Here is a 13922-nt window from a genome sequence, read left to right as displayed (position 1 = left end):
TCGAACCATTCGACCCTTCGTCGCTTGCCTCCGACTTCCACGTCTTCCACCCCGGACTCCCCGGTGGTCTTCCGAGCGCACGTCCACCTCCCTCGGCGTCTTTCTCCCGACTCCTCTCACACCAAAAACCCGCGAAAACCCTTCCCCCAAGTTCCCAGCCTCACAAGACACAATAACATTCCCCACTGATTAACAAATGAATACAATTACCATATCAGCCATTCTAAAGCGAAACAACTGCGAGAGAAACACTTATCCGACAAAGAAGCATTCCTACTCGTAACAAACCAAAGAAGCCATTTTGAGTAACATACACAGTACATTGTACAAGTACAAGGGAAAAGAAAGCAGAAAACAGAACAAAGTGTTGCTCTTACAGAGAAAGCGCAGTGCAGGTAGACAATAAGGTCATAATAACGTAGATTGTGAAGTCAATAGTCCAACTTGTCAAACTGGGAATCCATTAAATATTTTTACCACATATAGATTTTACAGGAGGTATCTATTTCATGAAATCTCAAGATTTTGTTATAGTGATGATTTGCAAACAAATATTATTAATTCCACCTGTTATTCTAACGATATATCTCTTTATCCCTAAATTACATCTAAACCATAGAAGGGATCACAGTCTCTGCTACGTTTAACTGTTTAATTGCAGAAGCACTGTAGGTAACATTTAATAATCAAGTGTAACCATGATCATTTTTGAGAAGTGCAACCTTAATATCCTGCATTTTAATCATATTTGTTTTCAACTGTAATACAATAAGCAAGAACAGGCACAATATGGTTATTTATCATAAGCACAAGGGTTTACACCGCATGCCTTCTTAACCACAGAGTCCACCTGCGTCGCAGCTTTCAGTCTCCTATGGACTTGGAGGCCAAGACCCCTCTGATCCTCCACACTGCCAAGAGTCCTACCATTACTACTATATTCTGCCATCATTTTTGACCTTCCAAAATGGACCACCTCACACTTACCTGGGTTGAACTCCATTTGCCACTTCTCAGCCCAGTTTTGCAGTCTATCGATGTCCCGCTGTAACCTCTGACAGCCCTCCCCACTATCCACAACACCCCCAACCTTTGTGTCATCAGGAAATTTACTAACTTATCTTTCCGCTTCCTCATCCAGGTCATTTGTAAAAATCATGAAGAGAAGGGGTATATGACCCATCTACAACCACTCTTGGCCTTCTGTGGGCAAGCCAGTTCTGGATCCACAAAGCAATGTCCCCTTGGATCCCATGCCTCCTTACTTTCTCAATAAGCCTTGTATGGGGTACCTTATCAAATGCCCTGCTGAAATCCATATACACTACATCTACTGCTCTTCCTTCATCAATATGTTTAGTCACATCCTCAAAAAATTCAATCAGGCTCATAAGGCATGACCTGCCCTTTACAAAGCCATGCTGACTATTCCTAATCATATTGTACCTCTCCAAATGTTCATAAGTTCTGCTTCTCAGGATCTTCTCCATCAACTTACTAACCACTGAGGTAAGACTCACTGGTCTATAATTTACTGGGCTATGTATTCTCACTTTCTTGAATAAGGGAACAACATCTGCAACCTTCCAGTCCTCCGGAACCTCTCCCGTCCTCATTGATGATGCAAAGATCATCGCCAGAGGCTCAGCAATCTCCTCCCTTGCCTCCCACAGTAGCCTGCGGTACATCTCGTCAGGTCCAGGCGACTTATCCAACTTGATGCTTTCCAAAAGCTCCAGCACAACCTGTTTCTTAATATCTACATGCTCAAGCTTTTCAGTCCGCTGTAAGTCATCACTACAATCACCAAGATACTTTTCCGAGTAAATACTGAAGCAAAGTGTTCATTAAGTACCTCTGCCATCTCCTCTGGTTCCATACACACTTTTCCACTGTTACATTTGATTGGTCCTATTCTCTCACGTCTTATCCTCTTGCTCTTCACGTACTTGTAGAATGCCTTGGGTTTTTCCTTAATCCTGCCCAGCAAGGCCTTCTATTGGCCACTTCTGGCTCTCCTAATTTCCTTCTTAAGCCCCTTTCTGCTAGCCTTATAATCTTCTCAGTCTCTATCATTACCTAGTTTTTTGAACCTTTCATAAGCTTTTCTTTTCTACTTGACTAGATTTTCAACAGCCTTTGTACACCATGGTTCCTGTACCCTACCATCCTTTCCCTGTCTCATTGGAGCGTACCTATGCAGAACGACACACAAATATACCCTGAACATTTGCCACGTTTCTGCCATACGTTTCCCTGAGAACATCTGTTCCCAATTTATGCTTCCAAGTTCCTTCCTGATATCCTCATATTTCCCCTTACGCCAATTAAATGCTTTCCTAACTTGTCTGTGCCTATCCCTCTCCAATGCCATGGTAAAGAGATAGAATTGTGATCTCCAAAATGCTCTCCCACTGAGAGACCTGACCAGGTTCATTTCCCAATACCAGATCAAGTACAGCCTCTCCTCTTGTAGGCTTATCTACATATTGTGTCAAGAAACCTTCCTGAACACACTTAACAAACTCCATCCCTAACAAACTCCAACCCATCTAAACCCTTTGTTCTAGGGAGATGCCAGTCAATATTGGGAAATTAAAATCTCCCATCATGACAACCCTTTTATGATTACACCTTTCCAGAATCTGTCCCCTATCTGCTCCTTGATGTCCCTGTTACTATTGGACAATCTATAAAAAAAATCCCGTAGAGTTTTTGACCCCTTTCTGTTCCTAACTTCCCCCCACAGAGACTCCGTAGACAATCTCTCCATGACTTCCTCCATTCCTACAGCTGTGACACTGTCTCTGATCAGCAGTGCCACACCCCCACCTCTTTTGCCTCCTTCCCTGTCCTTTCTGAAACATCTGAAGCCTGGCACTCTAAGTAGCCATTCCTGCCCCTGTGCCATCCAAGTCTCTGTAATGGCCACAACATCATAGCTCCAAGTGCTGATCCACTCTCTAAGCTCATCCGCTTTGTTCATAATATTCCTTGCATTAAAATAGACACATCTCCACCTGGCTATCCTCCTGCTCACACTGTCTGCAAGCTTTCTCTATTTGTGAACCAACTGTCCCTTCTTCTGTCTTTCCCTCTCCCCAACAATTCTAGTTTAAGCTCTCCCCAACAGCCTTAGCAAACCTCCCCACCAAGATATTGTTCCCCCTCAGATTCAAGTGCAACCCATCCTTTTTGTACAGGTCACGTCTGCCCCAAAAGAAATCCCAATAATCGAGAAATCTGAATCCCTAACCCCTGCTCCAATCCTTCAGCTATTTCCTTTTACATTTGGGATCCTGGGTAACCTCCAATGAGTCCTGCTGTCTGAATCAGGAGACAGTCTCTTTCAATTGAAAAGAACTGAATCCAGGCTGGTCCAACCTGATGCATGAACATCTCTCACTATAGAGACATATAGCACTATAATACAGAAACAGGTCTTTCCGTTCTTCTAGTCTGTGCCAAACTGTTGTTCTGCCTTGTCCCATCATCATGCACCTGGACCTCCAATCCATGTACTTATCCAAACTTCTCTCAACTGAAACCACCCCCCCCCCCCATCCATTTCCACTTGCAGCTTGTTTGCACACTCTGAGTGAAGAGTTCTCTCTCAGGTTCCCCTTAAATATTTCACCTTTCACCCTTAACCTGTCACCTCTAGTTGTAGTCTTACCCAACCTCTGCAGATAGTGTCTATCTTATCTATACCCCTTATCAAATCTCCCCTCGTTGTCCTACACGACAAGGAAAAAAATTCCTAACCTGAACCCTTTCCCTAAAACTCCAGAGACAACAACATCCTTGCAAATTTTCTCTGTACTCTTTCAATCTTTTTGATATTTTCTTCGTAGGTATGTAGGTGACCAAAACTGCACGCAAGACTCCAAATTTGGCCTCACCAACATCTTATCCAACTTCAACAGCCAGGGAACTTAAATCAGAACTGTGACCATAAAGCTGCAATTACTTGTGTGACCCTTTGCCCTCCTGCACTGGTTCCCAAGCTCCCATCAACAATCAGTTTTGTGAAGTTTGGAATATCTGCGTCCCAGACTTCCCTCAGCTATGTAACTAAGTGCTGGCAGTCCCTCACGGAAACACCGACATTCCTGGGGAAGTTGTGAGCCAATACAGGATTAAAGATTGCTTGCATTTCTATTTATCTGGAAAAAAATAACTTTACCTCACCCCAACCTTCACGTCTTCAGGAGAAGTAAATTAAAGATGCCAGTTTCCTTTGGTAATGATGTCATTCCCATTGAAACCATATAAGAATATTTAATAATGGTATTCCAACAGGAGATTTGGTGGCACGATGATCATGACAGGTTGAATAGTTCACCTCATCTGTTCTTAATTAGTGTATTTTTCTTTCTTTTCTTTTTACAATATATTTTTATTCAGAAAAAAAAAAGATTTACAGAGTGCAACACATAGATACATCTCAACATAACTTGTGTACATTCATATATTGTAATAAAATTGATCAAAATGTTATAGCATAACACATAAAGGTATACCACTCTGTAATCAAAAATTTAAAGATAAGTCATACATCATAAAATAAATTTTTTATATTAAAAAAAGTCAACCCCCTACCAACTACCAAAGAAAAAAGCTGATGGATGACAATGGATAATTAGAAAAAAACATATTCACTTAAGAAGAGAAGATAAAAATATACATAAAAGTCTGTGCACAGTTAAACTTTATAAATTGGAAAACTAATTTAGGAAAGGTCCCCAAATATCATAAAAAGATTGCTTCGAATTTAAGACTGAGCAGCGGATCTTTTCTAAATTTAAATAAGACATAATATCACGTAGCCATTGAAGATGTGTAGGAGGGGTAGACTCCTTCCATTTAAGCAAGGTTGCTCTTCTTGCTAAAAGAGAGGTAAAAACTAAAACCTGTAGGTTAGGAGTATTTAAAGTTATACCTTCATTTGCAATAATACCAAACAAGGCAGTAAGGGGATTTGGGTCAAATTGGACCAGAAAAAGTTGAGAGAAGGTATGAAATACTTCCTGCTAAAACTTTTCAATTGTAGGGCAAAACCAAAACAGATGAATTAAAGAAGCATCAGCAGAGTTGCATTTATTACAAAGTGGAGAAACATTCGGGTAAAAACTGGACAGCTTCTGTTTAGAAATGTAAGCTCTATGAACCACTTTAAATTGTAGAAGAGAATGATGAGCACAGAATTTATTAACCCGTTTAAGAATTTTATTCCATCTATCATCAGAAATCTGACAATTTAGGTCATCCTCCCAAGCTTTTTTTTATTTTATCTAAGAAGTCTTGTCTAGAATCAATCAACAAGTTATAGATACCGGTAATAGAACCATTAACAAAAGGTTTTAAATTTAAAAGATCATTCAGTAAATTTTTATCAGGACCTATAGGAAAAGTAGTTAATTGGAAACGTAGAAAATCTCTAATTTGAAGGTATCTTTGAAGGTATTTTTAAAAAGAAAGGAAGACAAACTAGATTTTAAGAAGGATTAGCTTTATTTGTCATATTACATCCCATGTCAAATCATATCCTCAAGGATTATGCTGAGCACTGCCAGTGTCACCTCCCTTTCAGTGCCAATGTAGCATGCCCACAATTTGCTAACCCAACACGGTAGCATGGCACTATTATAGCTTGGGGAGCCGGAGTTCAAATCCAGCGTCCTCTGCAAGAAGGTTTGTACGTCCTTCCTGTGAGCACTTCAGTTTCCTTTGGTAGCTCCCACAGTCCAGAGTTGTCGCAGTTAGTAATTTACTTGATCATTGTAAACTGTCCTGTGATTACGCTAGGGTTAAATCAGTGGGCTGCTGGGCAGCTCAGCTCAGAGAGCCTGAAGGGCCCATTCCGCGCTGTACCTCTAAATAAATAAATATGTCTTTGGACTGTGGGAGGAAACTGGAGAACGTGGAGGAAACCCACAGGGTTGACTGCAAACTATTTACAGATAGCAGCAGGTACTGAACCCGTCTTACAGCTGGAACTGTCATAGTGTTACATTAACAGCATTAAAAAAACATTGTATTGTATAGAGTCCTGAAGAAGTATCTTACTAGTCTGTGCATACTACTGGCTGTGTCGTGAAAAAGGCATAACAGTGCCTCTTTCACCTCAGATGATTGAAGAAGTTTGGTATGGCCCACCAAATCCAAAGAATTTTCTATAGGGGCACGATTGAGAGCATCCTGACTGGCTGCATCACTGGCTGGTACGGGAACTGTACTTCCCTCAATCGCAGGACTCTGCAGAGAGTGGTGCGGACAGCCTAGTGCATCTGTAGGTGTCAACTTCCCACTATTCAGGACGTTTACAAAGACAGGAGTGTAAAAAGGGACTGAAGGATCATTGGAGATCCAAGTCACCCCAACCACAAACTGTTCCAGCTGTTACCATCCGGGAAACGGTACCGCAGCATAAAAGCCAGGACCAACAGACTCCGGGACAGCTTCTTCCACCAGGCCATCAGACTGATTAATTCATGCTGACACAACTGTATTTCTATGCTATGTTGATTATCCTATTGTACATAACATTTATTATAAATTATAATTGCATATTTGACGGAGATGTAATGTAAAGATTTTTACTCATGTATATGAAGGATGTAAGTAATAAAGTCAATTCAATTGGTTTCAGCCCCAAAGGTCCACTGCCTACTCTTTTCCATAGATACTTCCTGGCCTGCTGAGTTCTTCCAGCACTCTGAGAGTGAAACTTTATATATTTATAATGTTAAGCAAGACACACAAAATGCTGGAGAAACACATCAGGTCAGGCAGCACCTACGGAGATGAATAAACAGTCGACGTTTCAGGCTGAGACCCTTATTTGGGACCTGAAGGAGGGTCTGGGCCTGAAACGTTGACAGTTAATTACTTTCCATAGATGCTGCCTCACCTGCTGGGGGTTCCTCCAGTGTGTTGTGTACGTTGCTTTGGATTCCCAGCATCTGCAGACTTTCTCCTGTTTATTTTTATAATGTTCTTGTATTTGGGGACGATGGAAAATTTGAAGTTTGCCTCACAATTGCCATTGCTGACATTAGCATTTAACTCCAGAGTTAAGTGACGCACACAAAATGCTGGTGGAACACAGCAGCCCGGGCAGCATCTATAGGGAGAAGCGCTGTTGACGTTTTGGGCCGAGACCCTTTGTCAGGAGTCCTAGATGCTGCCTGGCCTGCTGCGTTCCACCAGCATTTTGTGTGTGTTGCTTGAATTTCCAGCATCTGCGGATTTCCTCATGTTAGCTTTGCCAGCATTAAGTATTTGATTTTGTGGCATGTGGCCAAGTGGTTAAGGAGTTGGACTAGCGATCTGAAGGTCGTGAGTTCGAGCCCCAGCCGAGGCAGCGTGTTGAGTCCTTGAGCAAGGCACTTAACCACCCATTGCTCCAGTCCACCCAGCTGAAAATGGGTACCAGCAAAATGCTGGGGGTTAACCTTGTGATAGACTGTCATCCTATCTGGGGTGGTGGGGGGGGGGAGTCTTGTACAGTTGCTTCACGCCACGGAAACCGGCATAAGCACCGGCTCTGAAGGCTCAGGACAGACTTAACTTTAAGTATTTGAATAATTGAATTGGAGTTTTGGATCAATCGTCCTTACCTTTAGACACCAGTACGGTAGTCTAACCACTGTGTTGCTGTGGCAATATTAATCGCTATTCAGAGGTAATATAGCCCAGAACACTGTTTCTATGCTTTAACTCACCTCGTGCTTCTTTCCTGTTCTTTAGGCCAGTACGGAGTACCAGCACCCTGGTATTTTCCACTGCAGATTTCTTACTGGGTTGGTGCTGAAAAGCCCCAAGCCGCAGCAGAAGGTGAGTTATTTATAAACCGAGAAGCCATTTTTCCCGATTGCATTTCCCCCCTGTTGTAGCTGATATGGTTTACAGGAGTATGTCTGAGACAGTCAGAGTGGGTACCCTGTGATTACTTAACTAGATCACATCTGGCTTTGTGAAGGCAGAATTCTCCACTTAAAAGTGTCTGAAAACTTAGCCAGTTCTTTCCTATTATTACCGGAGACTTAAACGAGACTCGGCATGCTGTCTATACTCTTGTTAAAATTAAAGCCTTGTGCTGACTGCATTTAAAGTTACATCAATGCACAACTTCAATGGTGTTTTCGTTACAATGGCAAACTGCCAAGTTATCATGGGTGGCAGTATAATGGGTCAGTGTTGAACGGGCAGTGCTGGATGTGACAGGAATGAGCTTGTGTACAATTCACCTTCATTGTCATGATGCAGCCAAGGATACAAGATAAATAATTCCATAAAAACGTACAAAATAGAAGCCATGTTTGGCTATACAGCCTCTGAGCCTGTAGGATTACCCATGAATTTACAGTTCAGTAAGTTCATGAGTGGTCCAATACCTCAGGCATACGTTCCCAACTGATTCTCTTATGCTGCAAGTGCAAATATTAACTTGAGTATCCACAGCACTCATGGCCAGAGCAAGTTCTGAGTAAAGATATCTTCAGGTGAGATAGTAGGAAAAGATTTAGGCGTATTTGATATGAAATATTTTGGGCGGCACGGTAGCACAGTGCTTTACAGTACAGACGGCCCAGGTTCAATTCCTGCCACTGCCTGTAAGGAGCTTGTACGTTCTGCCCGTGACCACGTGGGTTTGCTCCAGGTGCTCCAGTTTCCTTCCACAATCCAAAGACGTGCCAGTTGGTAGGTTGATTGGTCGTTGTAAGCTGTCTCATGATTGGGCTGGGATTAAGTTGGGGGATTGCTGGGCGGCACAGCTCTAAGGACTGGTAGGGCCAACTCCGTGCTGTATCTAATAAATAAATAAAAATGAAGTCCGATAGCGGTCAAGCCCTTATGCAGAATCAGAATCAGTTTATTCAAGAATATTATCTCAGGGCGGTTACTTTAGTTAATCCTGAGGCTAAATATTAATGAATTTAGGCCATAAAGTCAATAGTCTTCTTATCTCAGATTCAGAGATCATGTCCCTACGTTCCAGATTCTCCAGACTTCAGTGTCCACCCAAACACATTCCTTCACAATCCCATTCCTTATTGTCATCCAGCCTAATTATGAAGGCTTCTGTGCTGGCTCAGTGTTGTTTTCCGATGGAGAGATAAATTTGGAAATTTAACAGGTAAATTCTGCCACGTGATCAGTATCTCCAGATTAGCTAAAGTAACTGCCCCAGTATTATATGCCTGAGTGAAGTAATTCTTTGTAAAGTGCTGCCAGTGTGGATTAATTTAGTTGGGACACATTGTAAGCTATTTCATCATAAGCTATTGTATCCCAGTTTGCACCCGAAATGAGCATGAATCAAAATTTACTTTTAATCCTTGCTAAGACAAAAATGAATTGAAAGAAGCTGTGAAAGAGCCTGAGAAGGTGGAGAAGCCTGTGGAGGCAAAGGAAGAGAAGCCAGCAGAGAACACAGCAGAGCAAGCGGCAGACAAGCCCGGGGACGGCAAGAAGATTTGCAAACTGAAGGAAAAAGAGGTGAAGGAGCAGCTTGAGAAGGAGAGGCAGGCGAAGGAGAGACTTGAGAAGGAAAAGCAGGAGAAGGAAAGGCAAGAGAAGGAAAAGCAGGAGATGGAAAGGCTGGAAAAAGAAAGGCAGGAGAAGGAGAAGGAGAAGGAAAAGGAAAAAATCAACCCTGGTAATAACTCAAATCTGTAACATTTTAAAATCGGCTTTACAGCACTCCATGATGTTGACTATGTCTGTCTTTATCTGTTGGCAGTGACAGCAGCAATGGCAGGAAACCCCCTCTATGAATTGGAGCCTTCGAGTCTGACTCTGGGAGTGTCCATTCAGAACCTGGTGAAGACTTTTGGTGAGGGACAGAAGCCAGCCGTAGATGGGCTGAGCATTAACTTCTTTGAAGGGCAGATCACTTCCTTTCTGGGTCACAACGGAGCTGGAAAAACCACCACAATGTAAGAGCTTGTGTTCTATTTGTTGCAACAATGAAAGTAATCACTGCCCAGCGAAAATATGGAAACAAGCCAGGCTCATGCAGCTCTGTTTACATCCCTGCTCAAGTCAAAGGCAGTAGAATAGAGGGCTGTTGGCCATCTGCACAGTGAAAATAATTGCTCTGCACAATGGCTCTTCTGTAACTATTGAAAATCTGTCGTATGTTACCAAGCAGTATCATTAGAACATGACTTGCTACTGACCACATGCAAAGGGGTTGCATTTGAGTTCCTGGGACCCAAACGAGCAACAAAAGATTGTGAGAGGAGGGCTGAACAGAACAAGGGCAAGTACGAAGGGGTACAGAAAAGCAAAAACAATTGACCAATATTTCCTGTTACTTGGACAGTATGTTTTACTGGAAGGAGTTTCAGTAAAATTCTTTTCAGCATTAATCCTCTTTACAGTTTAGTGCAAATAATTTGCTAATTTACTGTAGTCGCCCAGTTCAATGTAAACCTTGGGAAGCTAGGCATTCCCCGTCCAAGGAGCACACGTGGCCAATCACTGAACTAGAACAACAGCTGCTGCTGAAATTATCTCGAGCATTCGGCAAACACGTTCCATCTGAGTCGTTCGCTTGCCTGCTCCCAAACACCAGGCACCGAGCTCCAGCTCCGGCTCTTCTGAGTTAAACTTTTCAGAAACCGGAGCAGGGAAGTTCCTTATGTCTTTGTTGTTTTGTGTACACCCTATGTCAGATTGGACTGCACCTTAAAAGATAATTTTAAAAAAAAACAGGAGTGCAGGGGTACAAATTAAACGGGGTGAAGTTTATTCAGTTTTCCAAGAAGTTTAAAAACAAGAGAAAATCTGCAGATGATGGAAATCAAGGTAACACACACAAAATGCTGGAGGAACTCAGCGGATCAGGCAGCATCTATGGAAATGAACAAACGGTCGATGTTTCAAGCTGAGATCCTTCATCAGGACGGGAAAAAAGAGATGAGAAGTCAGAGTAAGAAGGTGAGGGGAGGGGAGGAAGGAGTCACTCAATAACTGCTATATAATAATAGAGACAAAGAGAAGTACAGGATCAAAATGGTCCCTTTGGCCCATCCCTTGGCCTATCTATACTGATCTAATCAGCCAGCATTAGGCTCCTATCTGTCTATTTCTTCCCAATCCAAGTACCTGTCCAAATGCCCCTTAAATGTATTTGGTTCCACCATCTCCTCTGTCCACTCATTCCGTATAATAACTGCCCTCTGACTGGAAAATCTTCCCCTTCAGATCTCATTTAATTTTCTCTCCTCTCATTTTAAACCTACTGTATGCCTCTCTTTAGACTCTTACGCCATGAAAAAAAACTCAAATGATCCACCCTATCCATGCCCCTCATAATCTTATAAACTTCTATAATGTTTTAAATTCAGACGTCGCTCTTTCTTATCCAAGTCATTTACAGGGTACCTATGAAATAGCGCCAAGGTCCCAGCATTAATCCCTGTATTACCCCACTGGTGACAGGTGTCCAGTCAGAAAAGCAACTCTCTACCATTGCATTCTGTCTTCAATTACCAAACCAATCTTGGATCCAATTTGGCAACATGTCTCTCCCTCTCTCACCTTAGCTTCTTACACGCCCCTCACCCCTTCTGATGCTTCTCCTCCTTCCCTCTCTATGGTCTTCTACCCCTTCTCCAGCCCTTTATCTCTCCCACCAATCGGCTTCCCAGCTATTTACTTCACGCCTCCCTCTCTCTCGGTTTCACCTATCACCTGTCCCCTCCTACTTCTTCCTTTCCTCCTCCCACCTTCTTATTCTGGCTTGCTCTCCCTTCCTTTCCAGTCCTGATGAAGGGTCTCTGCGCAAACCGTCGACTGTTAGTTCCTTGCTAGAATCCATGTATACCAGATCTACTACTCTGCCTTCATCAGCTTTCTTCATTACTTCCTCAAAAATCCAGAGCCAGGGCTTCCCTGTACAGAACCACGTTGACTTCCACCAATCAGTCCCTGCCATTCCAAATGAACATAAATCCCGTCCCTGAAATGAGATTCAGCATTGCACTAAGTAAGTGTTTATTAAATAAAAGATAACTTGAATTGCTGTAATAATGAGATTTATCCCTGGGATAAAACAATTTCAGACTCTAACAAGTTTACCAAAACTTAAAAGGTCCAAGTAAGGAAAACAAGAAATTAATAACAAGCATTTAAATAAAACCCGCCGTGTCCTTGTGTCATACCAAAGCACCTTCACACGAATAATGAGAGGGAGATAAGAGACAACAGAAAAGTAGACTGTCAGTACACAGTTTATTTATCTGATCACATAATGGAATTGAAATGCGTCTCAAGAAGTGACCTCTTATAGACAGGCAATGAATGAAGAGATACACACTGTTGGTTAAAGCTGCACACTGATGTTAAGATTTATTATATGCTGCCCTAAAGTGGTTAGCTGACATTTATAGCTGGAGCCGAAGCTCGTATTTTCAAATTATTGATCTGAATTAAAATCCAGAGTTTCAGAAAAAACTAAAATAATTTTAATTGGATAATTGAGTAAGCATAGCTGCAGGGAGTCAGCGTCAGCTTGTATTCACTGGAAAATGGTTGTTTAACTTGCAGCATGGTAGTTTAGCAGGTAGAGTAACACTTTACAGTGTCATCTGTAAGAGCACGGTGCAAGGAGTTTGGATGTTCTCCCTGTGACCATGTGGGTTTCCTGCAGGTCATTGAGTTATAGAGACAGAAAATTACAGCACGGAAACAAGCCCTTCGGCCCATTTGTGCCGAACCATTTAGACTGCCTACTCCCATCAACCTGGGGCATAGCCATCAATTCCCCTATTGTCCTTGTATCTATCCAAGCTTCTCTTAAACATTGAAATCAAGCTCAGATGCACCACATTCATTGGCAGCCAGTTCATCTTTCTCACAACCCTCTGAGTGAAGGAGTTTCCCCTCATGTTTCTTTTAAACTTCTCAACTTTCACCCTTAACTCATGACCTCTAGTTGTAGTCCCACCCAACCTCAGTGGAAAAAGTCTACTTGCATTTACCCTATCTATACTCCTCATAATTTTGTATACCTCTGTCAAATCTCCTCTCAATCTTCAAGTCGCAACCTATTCAATCTTTTCTAATAGCTCAGGCCCTCCAATACCAACAACATCCTTGAAAATTTCCTCTGTACTCTTTCAACCTTACCTATATCTTCCCTGGAGGTAGGTGACCAAAACTACACACAATATTCCAAATTAGGCTTCATCAACATCTTACACAACTTCAGCATAACATCCCATCTCTTGTACTCAATACTTTAATTTCTGAAGGCCTACGACACCACTTTCAATGAATTATGGCCCTGAATTCCCAGAGCCCTTTGTTCTACCATACTCCTCAGTGCCCTACAGTTCAATGTGTAAGGCCTACACTGGATGGTCGTACCAAAGTACAACACCTGCATTAAAAACCATCTGCCATTTTTCAGCCCAATTTTTTTCAGTTAGTCCAGATCCTGTTGCAAGTCACAATAGTCTTCCTTGCTGTCCACTATAGCCCCATTCTTGGTGTGTGGTGAACTACATATGCCTGTCTGGACACGCCCCCTGCTGACTGCTCCTGTGGCTCCTCCCACAGACCCCGGTATAAAGGCGATCAAGGACTGAGCCCGGCCTCTCAGTCTCCAGGATGTAGTATGGTGGTCACTCACTGCTTGTTCCTTCTTCCAGTCAAAAAAAGCCGATATCTTGCCTTTACGTCTCAGAGTGAGTTATTGATGGTGCATCATGGTGTCAACACAAAATTTGTTGATCGAGTTAACCGCATTATCATCCAGATCGTTGATATAGATGTCAAACAATGACCGACCCAGCACCGAACCCTGCGGAACTCCACTAGCCAAAGGCCTTCAGTCAGAAAGTCAACCATCTACAACCATCCTCTGCCATCTCCCACAAAGCCAATATCTAATCCAATTTACTACC

At 42.4% G+C, this 13922-nt stretch overlaps 1 protein-coding gene across 1 annotated transcript in view; it reads left to right on the top strand.

Annotated features, from left to right (window-relative positions):
• Positions 1-13922, top strand: part of abca4b (ATP-binding cassette, sub-family A (ABC1), member 4b) — a 180017-nt gene that overhangs the window by 69761 nt on the left and 96334 nt on the right. Inside the window, exons 18-20 of the mRNA XM_059983935.1 lie at positions 7753-7839; positions 9353-9664; positions 9749-9944. Of these exons, the coding sequence (XP_059839918.1) occupies positions 7753-7839; positions 9353-9664; positions 9749-9944 (595 nt within the window). The remainder of the gene's footprint in view (positions 1-7752; positions 7840-9352; positions 9665-9748; positions 9945-13922) is intronic.

The sequence above is a fragment of the Hypanus sabinus genome, chromosome 11 (assembly GCF_030144855.1).
Source record: "Hypanus sabinus isolate sHypSab1 chromosome 11, sHypSab1.hap1, whole genome shotgun sequence".
Classification (NCBI taxonomy): Eukaryota; Metazoa; Chordata; class Chondrichthyes; order Myliobatiformes; family Dasyatidae; genus Hypanus; species Hypanus sabinus.
This window is presented reverse-complemented; position numbering and strand designations above follow the sequence as displayed.